Below are 13,831 nucleotides of genomic sequence, written 5' to 3' on the forward strand. Positions count from 1 at the left end.
TTGCCTGCAGCAATTAGAGAAAATAGGTATGCCTTGAAGTACGAGATAGTGGTATCTCAAAAATATATATACTGATGTAATATACAGACAACGCCGGGTAAGCAACACCCTGAAGAATATGCCCTTTTTGATGCAATCCACATTTTATTAGAACAGAGTAGAGGCAGGCATATTTTACAATGAGTAGGTGCTGATGGCTGTCACTAGGTTATTGTTTTTTGACAGGCAGCAGTCAGAGAGTTTGCTGTTCTGTTAAAAGAAGAGTAAAAACTTGCTTACCGATTGATTTCAAGAATGTATCATTTTCCACATTAACTACATTTCGGTCTTTTCTGTTCTAAAGTGTTAGAGCATCTTTTTCTCCCCACCTCCCCTTACCCACCCCCCAACACACACACACACGCACACACACACACACACACAGACACAGACACACATACGCACACCGTGATTCCTGGAGTCCTGTTGAACTCTTTGGCTGAAGACTTCAGCTGTATTTCCTCACTGTCTTGGCAAAATTTTCAGAATTTCTTGGTGTTGTTTGGACATTTATCTATATGATTTTTAAAATGAAATAAGTCTTTAATAATAAAAAAAAAATAAAAAATAAAAAAGCTGTCCAGTGATGACTGAAAATATTTGCACAAAGGTACAGGAGAATAAGGAGGATTTTAGAATTTCCATGGTATCGGATGTTAATTTTCCAAATTATTTGTCTATCTAGTATATCTAGGGAAGAAAGGAGATGTGATTCTTTTAGGTTTTAAGTCACCACTTCCAGGTCATTAGTCTATTTGATGCCTGTCTTTTCTTACCACTATATATATATTTTTTATATTATTTATCTTATATATATATGTGTGTGTGTATTTTTTTAAATGTTCTTTATCTGCTGGATTTTATTTATTTATTTACTTATTGAATATACTTTGGAAGCTTTCCAAGTTCACTTTTTGTTTTTCCCCTCTCTGTTGCTTGTACTTCATTCCTTATGGTAGAAAATCTTTAGTCAGTATTTTGTTTTGGAATCCCTCACAATTCTGGGGCATTCATACCGATTCAGCCTCCTCTTGTACTTTTAGGAGGGCTGATGTTCACCTGGGAATGACTAAAATAGAAAGAACCTTTTAAAAATTACCCCCCAAATCAGTAATGGCTACATCAAGCAGAGTTCAGGAAGAAGAAAAAAAAAATCTGTTGTGAGGCTGGTCTAACATTAGGACACGGTTGCTTAAAGTACCTAAGAAATAGGTTTATTGCAAAAACAAAGCAAAACAAACAAACAAAAAAACCTCGTGAATAAAAGAGGAGAGTTTGGCCCACTGCATAGGTTTGGGCACAAAAGTGCTTGCTAAGCTATCTATTTCACACATGCAACGACAGAAGGTTCGATATTCATTCGATCGATGACTGAAAAGGCACAATGGCAAAATCGGACGGACTTCTTTTCAAATACAGATCTCCGATGTCCCCCTACAGTCTGCAGTCGCGCGGCTGGTGGTGTGGCACAGACGGAGCAAGGGTTACATCAAGGCTGTTCTCTGGACCGTGCAAACAGTCTAGACCAATGACCTGAAGCATCATGCCCTTTGAAGAAGAGGCAAGTTCGGTCACGATGAAGAAAAATCAAGGCGTACCCCTTTTAACAATAGGGAGCAGCTCGTGGCTGCAAAGAGGTAAGCAGGGGTAAGCAAAAAAGGCATCTGCTTCCATGGTTACAGGCCAAGCATGGGAACCTTGCTTTTGAAGAGGGACGGTTCTCAGGCTCCCTCACAGGCTATGTCATGCATTATAAGCAAAGGCAGGTTGAGCTGAAATCCGGAGAGTTATTTCAGAGTAAAATGATACGCGAGCACATGGCTGTTAGCAAAAAAAAGAAGTCACATGACTGTTTAGAAGCAGGCTTGCACTGTTTCCGAATCGAGAGCCTGTCGTTTGGGGCATTTTCTTCTTCTTCATTTTTTGTTGTTGGATTTTTATTTATTTATTTATTTATGGTATTTTGCAGCAAACTATGAGAGTTGGGAGAATGTTTATGCAAAACAAACATTCGCACGATACACCAGATTCTGGCTGTTCTCCTACTCTAAACTGAAAAAAAGGTCAAGGGTCAATGTTTTTTTCGTGACAGGGCCACAAATCCTTTTGTTAGCGTAGCTTTAGCAAATGCCATTTAAAATAAGATTTTGCTTTTCTTTCTAAGTGCATATTATTATAAGTTTGACAGAGCATGAACGTAATGAATTTCTATATCTCTGCAATAACTTTTTTGTTCCAATCTTTTGCCAGTTATTTCTTCACTTTTTTTTTTTTTTTTTTTTTTTTCCCTTTCTGTATCTACAACGCTAATTTTTGAGATTTGCACTCCTAAGCTAGACAATAAAAAGTGCCCATGAGTCATGAGTCAGTACATACTAACCTTACCTTTTCAGGAAGAAAAAAATATCTGTAGGTTAGAGGTAGTGAAAATGTAAATTTAAGGCAGTGGTGTAACCGTTAACCTTGGGAAATCATTATGATTGTACTTTGTTTCTTTTTGCTTTGTTACTCCTTCAGCAGCAGCATATTGTATTTCCTCTTGAAAAATTAAAAGATGCAGTGTATTTGCTCCAGTATAATCATGCTTCTCTTATTAATTGTATTTATTAAATCTCTTCTGTGAAATTTTAACTGTTTGTTGTAGTCTGGGAACTTTGAGTATTATTTTTACTAGAATTTTACTATTAAAATGTTTGGTTTAGGACCAGTGGCTTCTGCTATGTACCGCACGTGCTGTTTTGTTACCAGCTACAGCAATTGTGTTCTTATTACTGGTGCAAAATTAATTTTATTCCACCTATTCTTGTTAAAATTGAAAGGACGGGCAAATACCTGGAGAACTGTTGAACAGACTTTGAACAGTTGTTGAACAGTGTTTCAGGAATTCTAATAATTATTTTCCTCATTTCCAGTTTAATAACTACAGTGTTTTGTGGTACATGGTAGAATTTGTATTGCTATGCTATAAAAGTAATTAATATTTACGAGTGTATCAAGTGTAGTAGTTTCTCCATATTCTGAAGTTATGTTGATCTACAGGATGATTTGGTTTAACTGGAGACTGAGCACTGCATATCAGAAAGGAAAGTGTATATATGAAGCTTTTTTTAAGGGAGAAAGAAGAAAAAAAAAGTATTTGGGGATTTGGGGCTATACTGCACACTTATGTGCCAAAGTTATCTAAGAAAGGAACAAAAAATGTGTAGGACAATATAAGCATGCCATATAAGCAATTAAATATTAATAAGAAAAATAGGAAACCCATTATCTTAAAACGATCAAGATCTCGATTCATTGGATTCATTCTGGATAATTTATATCCTGCATATTAATTTAGTTTTCAGATTGCCTTTGACATGATTGCAAATTGTTCCTTTTCTCCAGAAGGTCCATTAGCTAGTCCCATTAGCTTAAGAGAAAAATCTATTTGCTGGTCTTTTCTGCAGGCTGTTACATGTAATATGACATTTTGGTATTCCTGCTGAACTATAGATGCATGTTAATGATGACAAACACGTTCATATAATGTCTGTAGTTTAGAAATTCATGCAAGGTACAAAAATGCTGTGCCTTACATTTTATTTAGACTGTTAGATTCTCTTAATTTTTGTCTGTTGCCTTCAACAATAAATGAAAAGATCCATCTTACATGGACAGCATAAACAGTGCTGAATTCAGTGCTGGTGCATTTGGTATCCAAATATTGCTTGAAATTCAGCACTGCAATGGCAGCAATCACTTATGCTAATAACAAAATGAGTTTTATTAAATAAAAAAATTAAAGAAAAAAAAAAGGAAAAAAAAAGGAGAGGGAGAGAGAGATTTGCTTCTGGAAGGAAGATTTATTTATTTATTTATTTATTTATTTTTAAATAAAGGCCTCCCTCTTGTTCGTTTTAATATAATTGATAGGAAAGTCATCTCTAGATTCACAGCAGTCTTCACAGTGTACCAATGGGAGGATCTGATCTTAATTATGTTCATGATCATCTCTTGGAATAATTAGTGTTTTCCTGTAATGAGCTGAGGATAGAGCATTGCAATGAAAGACATATAGGAGAAACATCTCTAGGTGCATTTCTATTAGCAGTGAAAATATGATTGTGAAACCGGTATGTTTATTGTTATTGTTGTAGGGTGGATTTTACCATGTGTCGATGTGCTGCTCCAAAGTATGTACACTCGTGGCCCACTTCCTGTTGCTGATGCTTAAGTATAACCATTGGGTTATACTGGGCTATTGCTTGAAATATGTGCTAGCTTTGCACCTAGCTAGTTCAAGATAAAGTTCAGGCTGCCAGTTGGAGGCATTTCAGTTTGTTAAAGCCAGCGATGACTGTGAGACTGATGCTTCCCTTTACTTGGCTGGCCTTTGAGCCATTCATTTAGAAGAAGGAGCAAGTAGCCTAAACTTAGTATTCCCCTTCTTGAATACCTGGGCTCTAAGAGTTGCAAGAAGCAATACTATCTTACAAACTCCGTTGTGACAAAGAGGCCAGTTCATCACTTCTAAACAAAAGGAGTGCATCATTGGTTGTGAGATAGGAAAAAGGAGGGCTTTTTTTTTATACTAGAGATGCCTCCCAAATGTTGTGAAGGGTTGTGATTTGCCCAAGGATTATCATATACATTTTCCTTCATATTCAGTGTAATTTATGGACCTGTTGTCTGCACAAATAAATCCTTTTTTAAATTTATTTTTTCACAAGAGAGGTGGACAAAGATTTAGCACAGTATGCTATGGGCAAGGTTTGCTGTGTCATCAGTTTATTTTAGAGGAATTTTAGACTCAATACCGCACTTGAATCAAGAGAGGTACCAGTCCTACCAGAACAGTTTATCTACCTTTTCTTCCCCCCCATTTTTCCTACCCTAAAGAAACTGGGAAAAAAAAAAAAAAAGGAAATCTGATAACATAGCTGAACCAATGTGGAACATCTGGCCTATGAGAACTCAGGCAATTGAGAAAAAGCTTCATAACAGGCTCATTTATTTCACAAAAAGTCTTTTAATTGGAAAACAAACAAACTACCACCACCAAAACCAAACCAAACCAAAACAAAAACCAAACCAAAACAGAACAAAAAACTCTGAAAAAGTCCACTCTCTTCTTCCTCCATGGAGATAAGGGTTCAAAAGTTTGGTATCATCTTTAAGCAATTTGTGCATCGTCACTTTATGATTATATGCAACCTTTCTGTAAATCTTCATTTCAAGGAGAGGATTTTGTCACGCTGCACATCCTAAGAGCTACTAGATGAAATAGAGGCAGAAAAACACAGAAGAGAGCCTGGGTTATGGTTTGTTTGGTGACTCAATAGCAATTATAATTGCCTGAAGTATGAATGGAAATATACCTTTTTAATTCAACGTTTCTAAGCGTGCTTAGAAATTTAATCTTCACCAAAAGTCCTTTGGTTTGCTTCTCCAGGATTATCCTCTTCCAGATTTCCTTAACGACAGAGAATATTCAACCTTAACTGTGGAGTTGCTGAGAAAAAGGACTTAGAGAACCCAATTTAGCAAAGAACCATCAAAATCTAAAGCTGTGTTGACTGAATTTTAGTAGTATGGGAAAGCCTTTAGGCTTTTTCCTTCAAAACCAGCGTACCTGATAGGTAACTTAAGACAGTAACAGGATACTGCATGTGGATTTGCTTTATTATAAACTTAGACTGATTAACTGCATCAACTTCAATTTAATATGCAAAACCAATTAAATCTCTCAAGCTCTTGAATATTCTCCTTGGTCTATAATCACCATCACAAAAAGCCTCGAAAGTCTGCTGGAGTCCTTGCTCCTTATTCAAGTCTCCTTCCAAATACTTTTGATATGAATAACAGATGCAGGATTAACTCTGAGTCAAATGACCAGAAAGACATATTTTCTCACTCACTGGCATAGTTTGATGATGTTTTGTTCTTGAAATGTAAGTTTGATTCCAGAAGCATCTGAAATATGTGTGTTCATTTCAGTACTGTCATTTTCCAAGTCTTTCATATTGATAAGCAGAAGTCCCTTTAATGCTTATGTTCTGTTTATAGAAAGCAAAGCTTCAGCATTGCTGATATAATGTTAATCTGAATTAACCTGGTATTTCTTGTAGCTTTTTAACAGACAGAAGTAGAACAGCAGCAACATTTTCATTCTTGTGTAGACCCTAGCTAATTTAAGGCCAAAAACTTTATGATATGATCCCATGGCAAAAGTATTTCCTGATAAGAGCTGGTCATGCCAAACAGTTAAAAGATGAGTTGTCCTAATGCAAAAAACAAATGTTTCTTTAAATAAATAAATAAAATTGTGGTTAGCTTGATTTTACCTTTTAAATATTTACAGAATATTTTTTCAGCATCCTAGAGGTACTTTTCATCAGAATGTGTTTTCCACTCACCATCATCTTGTATGCTACATAATGACCTTATGGAATATCAAACAGGACTTATGAGGGACAAGAGTGTATCTAAGATACTGTTGGACCTGCTTTTAAAACATTGCATTGTTTGGGAAATTACTTTTTTTTTTTTTTCCCATCTGATTTCTTCTGAAGAGATAGTCATGAAAAAGGGAATTCTCAGAATAAATATTATATACAGACATGTCTTTGATAGAATTATTACATCCTGTTCCAACATTTGGGCTAGAAATTTCCCCTGTATTTGTATCTGTTGAAGAGCTCTGGAAGTTTTACATTACTGACATGAAAGAATTCTAAAGAAATGTTGTAATACTAGCATGCTCATGAGTAAAGGATCATGAATACTAGGGCAAGTATAAAAAGTTTTCAGTTAACAATATGTGAAAGAATACATAGCAGAATGCAAAATGAGAACAGTAATTTCAAAAAAGAGAAATTTTGAAAAGGTCAGCATATATGCTTAACAAGTGCCACTGTCAAGGACTTGTTTGTGAGAGCTCTGGCCAAAGAAAATAGAATATTCCCAGAGAATGGAAAATCTGATGATTTTTAGTTTATGAGGGGCACGATGACTGATTGTCATTAAAATAATAAATCGGAAATTAGTTCCTAAGAAAATCTTCCATATTTCTGTGAAACACCATATTTTTTATCCTGCTATGAGTGTGATTTTTAGGTCTGAATGAGTGTTTTGTGACAATCTTAACAGTATCCATTCACTTGTTTATTCTGACTGTCTCACAGTGTTTAAGAAGTTTAAACAAAGATCTTTTTCCCACAATATTACCTGAGTTTGCTCAGGGTGATACTGGAATCCATCTGTCTTGTGCTCATGTAACAAGATGATTAAAGAATGCTCTTGTTGGCTGGACTAATAGTCCATCTATCCTCTTGCTTCTTTTATGAGAGGGCATGCGATTCAGGGAGAGTACATGGTCCTCTCAGCTTTCCGTGGTCCGTTTTCCTCTTGGCATCCGTAGTTTTTGAGATAGTGATATTAGAGGGAACATCCCTGCCCTCACCCTTCAATACCTGTTTATGGCTCTCCTGTCCAGAAGTTTGTCTTTGAGCTTATCTGGAAGTTAATCCTTTTGGTTGAGTAGTTCAGGAAATGAAGTCATTAGGTGTTTACATTTCAAAAACTTTCCTAATGTTTAGTGTCTGAGCACTGTGTAAGATGAAAATCATACATAATTGCTTCAGATAAAGTAAATAACTCACAGTAATTGTTTCAAATATACATTATTGTGTGTTCACTAATCCTCCAAATACTTTGAAATTTGTATTTAGCTGGGGATTGGCAGTGGTTTGTATAAAAATTATGCCCAGTCATCTCCTAGCATGTGGAATTTTATCCAAACACTTGTGTCACATGAAGCATTGTTTAAATCTTAGTATGCAAGCAAGATTGATGAGATGTGAAGAAAACTTTCATGAGTACCTGTTGGTCAAAACCAAAACTCCTGAGACATTCAGCTCAGCCTATTAGATATTGCAAAACCCGTGAGATAAACATATTTATCCATACTGGTACTTCCCTCAGAAACGAAAGAAACATTAATATGGCAGTAACACTTTCTCCATTGCATAGTTTGTATTTTGAGGTTTTGAGATAAAGTTTTAAGATTCAGCAGTAGTCAATTTTTTAAATATTAAGCCATTGTGAGATCATATGGTATGGTAACTGCATGGATTTCTCTGTGGAGGTAGGGGAGAGTATTGGTTACCTTCTGATTTCCATTTTTTCATTGGGAGGTAAAATTATGTCATTTTTCCATTTGCGAATATGATAGAAATATGTATTTGTACTTCTTAGTTTGATTCTAATTTTTATCTTTAACTTTTTTTAAAAAATAATCCAGCCCACTTGCTGAGAAGATGTAGTTAAGGAGCTTTTATAGAGATAGGTTGACAAAAAAGCATCCTACCTACTTCCCCACATCTACATCCCTTTATGTATGAGGTGAAAATTTGAACAAAACTCAGCATCTTGTTTTTGTTTCTGAATATTACAGCAATCTTGTTTCCTAAAATACCTGTCTCTCTTTTCCCTGTCTTGAGTATCAGTTGTGAAACTATAATCTTGTCAAATCATTACACAAGCAATTGGTTTTTGAGGGGAAGTTGTGCTACCTGTAGTTACAGTTGTTTTAAGGTGTATTACAAGAGTCATTTTTGGTGTGCAGTTAAAAAGTACTGTCAACTCAGAAAAAAACAGGGAAACCATCACTACTCAGAGACTGGGGGGAACAGAACCAGGGTGGAAATCTGAAGTATAGAACGCAAGGTTGTATCTGCGGTTAGGATTACGTGTTCTATTTTTTTCATATCTCGTGATTTTAAGAAGGAAATAAGGAGCTGATTATATTAATAAACCACAAAATAAGCTGTTTAGCTGACCAGTATAGATGTCTCCAACTGAGATATATGGTTAGGCATGGTCAGTGAAGAGTATTTCTAGGGCACAGCAGATTTCATCCAGTCAGAATCCCCAAAAAATAGATCAGATGAATCATGCTGTAAACTGTCTGTTTGATTATAAAAAGGGCCTGTGTTGACTTGCTCAGAGGTGCTGCTTAAAACTAGGGAAAATTAATGTAATCCAGAACGGTTGAGACACCAATGTGATGTGTCTGTAAACCAGATTTATCCCATTTGAAAATGTATCAAGTTAGATGTCTCAGAAAAAAAAAAAAAAAAAAAAAAAAGAGAGAGAGATAGAGAGAGAAAATCATTAACACTTCCATGGGAGGCACTGCAACAACCTGGCTAGGAATTCTGCCCAGCATTCCGAGCGCCCAGGCATAGGAAACACACACTCATTTGGAACAAGCATAGAGGAAGGCTACTAAAATGAGTGGTGGGAAAGGGGAGATTATTATGAGGGTACTAAAAGTCTAACTTCAATAAAATAAAGCCAAGAGGAAATAGATGCTGGAGGCAGAGAAGCATTACAAGCACAAAGGAAGGAGAACAATCATTTAATCTGAAGAACAGAGCTGGGACAGGAACAAATGGCAGAAGATCAGACTGAAAGTTAGATTTCCAGCCAATAAGGCAGCAGTGTTCTGAAGAAATCTCCCAATAAGGTTGTGGGGCTCTTTTTCCACACACGTGTAATTGTTTTCAAGGAGGAAAAGGATACATTTATGAAAAGCAATGTGAAACTTGGTGGCCTCTGAAGGCAGGAGACTGGACTTGGTATGCTACCACTTTGATCCTAGAAAGGGATGTGTATGCATGACTGCACTTATTGAAGTGACAGTAATTATGCTGTAGATATGCCTATACTATCAATGTGAATATATTGTGGCACTTCTTTAAACTCGTAATTAATACTAATTGAGCTTTTAGAATCTAAAAGGTTCCATTCTTAAAAATCCTGTGCATTTGCTGAAAATAACAACAGTTTACTAACATCCCATATCTTGAAAAAATCCGTATTAAGGAAAAGAGGGTACTATATGCAAAAAAACAGCACATAGAATTTTTTACTGCATAAACTAGAGATCTTTTGCCAGAATACTGTTTCTGCGACATGTGTTTTCCCTTAGTATTGTATTCATTGTACTAGAAATGTAATTATAGATTAATACTTTCTCTAATATTTTCTACTAAACGCTTTTCTTGCTGTGTATCGCTGTTAGTAGAAATGAGAAAAATCGTACTGTTTTGTGCATAAAAGAAAGAGTAAATTCAAGCTATATATATATATATTTAACAATCTGTAAAGAGGAAAAAAATCAGATCCTATAATACAGTCTAAAAATATATTGTTTGCCAGTCTACTTATAAAAAAGCAAGAGTATATTAACTTAAAGCTTAGTTAAGTAAAAGATTTTAAAGTTATTCTTAGCATTTCTAAATTCCCCTTTTCCTGCATTCACTCTAGTCATGTTTCTGTGTGCCCTCTACTTGGTATTGCAGTGATGTGTCCAGTTTTAGTTCCCCTGGGTAAGCAATTCTAACAAATGGCAGAGGGTCACTAAGACCTGGGCTCAGAAAGCTTGGAGAAGAGAAAGCACAACAGGACCCAGCTGGGGTTTCCTCTGTCTACTGCCTTGGGTTGTAGAGAGGTTAGAGTTGAAGTTTGCTGAGGTGCTTGATGAAAGCATGAAAAAAAAGGTCACAGGCTGCAGCAAAAGGAGTTCTGATGTAATATCAGGAGAAAACAAAAATTCATCATGATGACGGCCAAGCAGAGGGACAAGTCATGAAGAGAGTCCACACGTTCTCTTTCCTTGGGGGTGCTCCAAACTCAGCTGGATCAGGTCCTGAGCCACCAGACCGGCTCTGGAGCTGCTGCCTGAGTGGGAGGTTGGACAGGGTGACTTGAGGTTTCCTGTCCCACCCTATTCTCTTTTCTAGCTGAGTCAGCTTTTGCTGGCTCCTAGGACTTCATTATTAATAAGTGGAGATATGGTAAATAAGCTGTCCACCTTGCAAAATTAATATGTACCTTTGTGTCCTGATGTATCTTCGTGTCACAAAATGTAATTAAATTGTGACTTATTTGCATACATAGCTCAGCACATGACTGAACACGCAGCCTGCAAGATTGCCCCCAGTTCATAATGTGATAAAAGACTGCAGGGCCTGCAAGAAAGAAGGTGGTGAGGGAATGATGAAGTTCTCCTTGCTGCTTGCTTGCATCACCACGGCTGTGGTACAGTGGGGCTGGGAGTGAGACCAGCCGAATCAGGTGCAGGTGCAGCCAGGAAGGCTGTGCAGTGGCACCGGGTCATTGGATTGTTGGATTGCACATGGTGGTTCCCTGGAGGCCAATAACTTGCGGAAGTTCATCAAGCCTTGGAAAGAAAAAAAAAAAAGATAACGTTTCTCTCTTTTGTTGGTAATTTTGTAATTAGGTGATGTAACTTTATGTGTTTCTTTGTGATGGGGTTAATTTTAAAATAACCAGATGAAATGCAGAAAGTCAGCTGTTTTATTATGCAACTCCATTATACTTGTTTGATGTGCTGTGTTTCTTTCAGGTGCCTGCCTGCCTTTCAGTTTTGCAGCAGAATCATTGATCATTCTTACCACCTCACAACCTACAGGTAAGTCTGAGATCATTATTTAAAGTTTCCATTGCCATGTAACCACTGACAAATTGAGCGGTGCATGGACTGCAGGCAGCATGGCTGCTTGCGACACAGCAGTGGCTTTCCTGGAAAGGGGATGGGCGAGGCTCCTGCTGCATCCAAAATGGCTCCCACCAAGCGCAGTCACGGCACTCAGCCTCACCACCTGGGACTGCTGGCAGGATGGGCCCACCAACATGGTTGGCATCTGCGGCCCTGGTCTGGCCAGGGTGGTGCTGTGGGTTTGTCCTGGTGGGGATGTAGCTTCTCACTGGCAGCACCAGAACTGAGCCTGCAGTCTCTGAGCTGTTAAATTGGTGTCAGTTCTGTCACAGTCTTCTTCACTGGGATGAAAATTTCACCTCGAGTTTCTAAGAAAGTTTAAATGGCTACCTTTGTGCTTGTGGGAAGGCTGGGATTGTCTTGGTATGACTCAAAACATTCTTCCTAACAGACATCACTAAATACCTGTCTTTTCATAGAGAGTAAGTGTTTAAAATCAAAATGTACTATTGGGCATGTCATTTAAATACTTCCAAGTCACAAGTTTTTATATTTTGTGTCATTAGTAACTAGCATTTTGTCTTTCAAGCAGAAAAGGATTTATTTTTTATTTAATCCACTATTTCTCATTATAGCAAGAGTGATTAATTACCAAAACAAACTGTCAACAATTGTGTCTTTTACCTGATTTAAATGCATCTGGCTTCAGCTTTTGGCTATTGTTTTCGGCTGGCAAATATAGATGGTAGTTGTTTTCCATAGTCACTGCTACATATTTGTTTAACTCAGCTAAAACAGGTTTGATATTTCATAAGATTCAGTGTAACACATATTCTTCAGTAGTAATCTCTATGATTACTACTCCTACTGTAGCTGGAGCAAAAAGCAATTGTCTGTAACCCCTACTTTACTGGCCCTTTTTATGTCACAGTGTTGTCCTACACTTTATAGGCTGGGGCCTTGATGTTCTGTTTCCCCTGACACTTCAGCAGTGCCTTATTCAGTTTCTTTCTGATCTAAGGATGATTTTTAATTGTGTGATTATTCACAGGTTTACTTTCTCCACTTAAAGCCATTTTGGCTAGGTTCATACTCAACGTTCCTTGTTACCTTTATTTTTTTTCTTTCTTCAGGTATTAGGAATAACTTGCTTTTATGGTGGATTCTACTCATACTTCCAGCTGATGTGGATGTGTGAGGTCAGAAGAATAGCAAGACATAATGAAAATCTTATGAAAAGATCTTTTGAATTATACTATATCTACTGATCATCTTCAGTTCAAATGATTTTGAATTGGGATACAGGGCAACTAGTACACATCCATTTGAATTGGACTAGTACACATCCATTTGAATTGAATATGTTTTGTTTTACATAAAGGCGTTGGTTATGGAAAGCAAAATATTCAAGATTATTTGCTGTGTGAAGGACCAGTATGGCAGACTGCTTAATGTTGAATTAGTAGAAAGTAGTCATTTCACTGTATTTCCAAAAAGGAGCAAGCCACCAGCACATTTCTGATAAAGCAGGTGATAGTAGCCTAGCATTTCTATTAAATAAACGTTTGTCTTCGTTGTGATGACACTCCTAAAGCTAGGCTTGATGGCAACACTTTTTGACTTTCCCTCACTTTCTTCCTCTCTCATCCCAAAGACTTCACAATCATGGTTTCTTTTCCTCCTGCTTACATTTCCTCCTTTTACTGTGAATTTTGTTAGGACTTGTTCCCATTCTTTCATTTTTGATTTTTCTAAGATCAGATCTTCTCTTTTTCTCTTCTTGTTTTCTTATGTATTTGTATGTGCCCATAAAATCCAGATCATTTATGTTACTTTATTTTTTGTGGGCTTTTGTTTCTATCACTGTTCTTATTTGTTTTGTATATCTGAATAAAATTTTGTTCTACTTTGTCTTTCTACCTAGAAGCTATAAAAAGTATAAAGGACAAAATAATCTGCATCTGTACTTGCAGGATAGTGGAAGCCAGCTGTCCAAACAGACTGCATATTTGGTCATAAATTTATTGGAAGATAAGTGTGTTTTATTAATAAGAATGTGTATTTTTGATATTTCCTTTGCAGTCAGCATAGAGCTGAATATAAACCCACTTAATCATTCTGAATACTAGTACTGGTAGAACAGGAGTGAAGTCCTCTTTTTAGAATATATGACATTTTCTTCTGAAGATTTTCTTTCAAAAATAAGGAGAAGCTAAAGAAATAGGAGGTAAAATGCTACATTTTGGCTGCAACTATGAAGGAGCCACTCCTAAAAATGTGTATCCT

The 13,831-nt window shown here is 36.7% G+C and overlaps 1 protein-coding gene across 11 annotated transcripts in view; it reads left to right on the forward strand.

Annotated features, from left to right (window-relative positions):
- LOC311433151 (uncharacterized protein) overlaps positions 1-13,831 on the forward strand; it is a 313,366-nt gene that overhangs the window by 83,889 nt on the left and 215,646 nt on the right. For 10 of the 11 annotated variants that reach the window (XR_014690587.1, XR_014690588.1, XR_014690589.1 and 7 more), the window contains one exon: positions 11,453-11,518. Coding sequence is in view for 2 of the 11 variants with exons in the window: in XM_084511962.1 (XP_084368088.1) it covers positions 11,453-11,518 (66 nt within the window). In the remaining 9 variants the exon portion in view is untranslated. Of the gene's footprint in view, positions 1-1,479; positions 1,677-11,452; positions 11,519-13,831 lie in introns of those variants that run through there. The other variant, XR_014690595.1, reaches the window with a different exon arrangement.

This window comes from Aythya ferina (assembly GCF_964211825.1).
Source record: "Aythya ferina genome assembly, chromosome: 1".
NCBI lineage: Eukaryota > Metazoa > Chordata > Aves > Anseriformes > Anatidae > Aythya > Aythya ferina.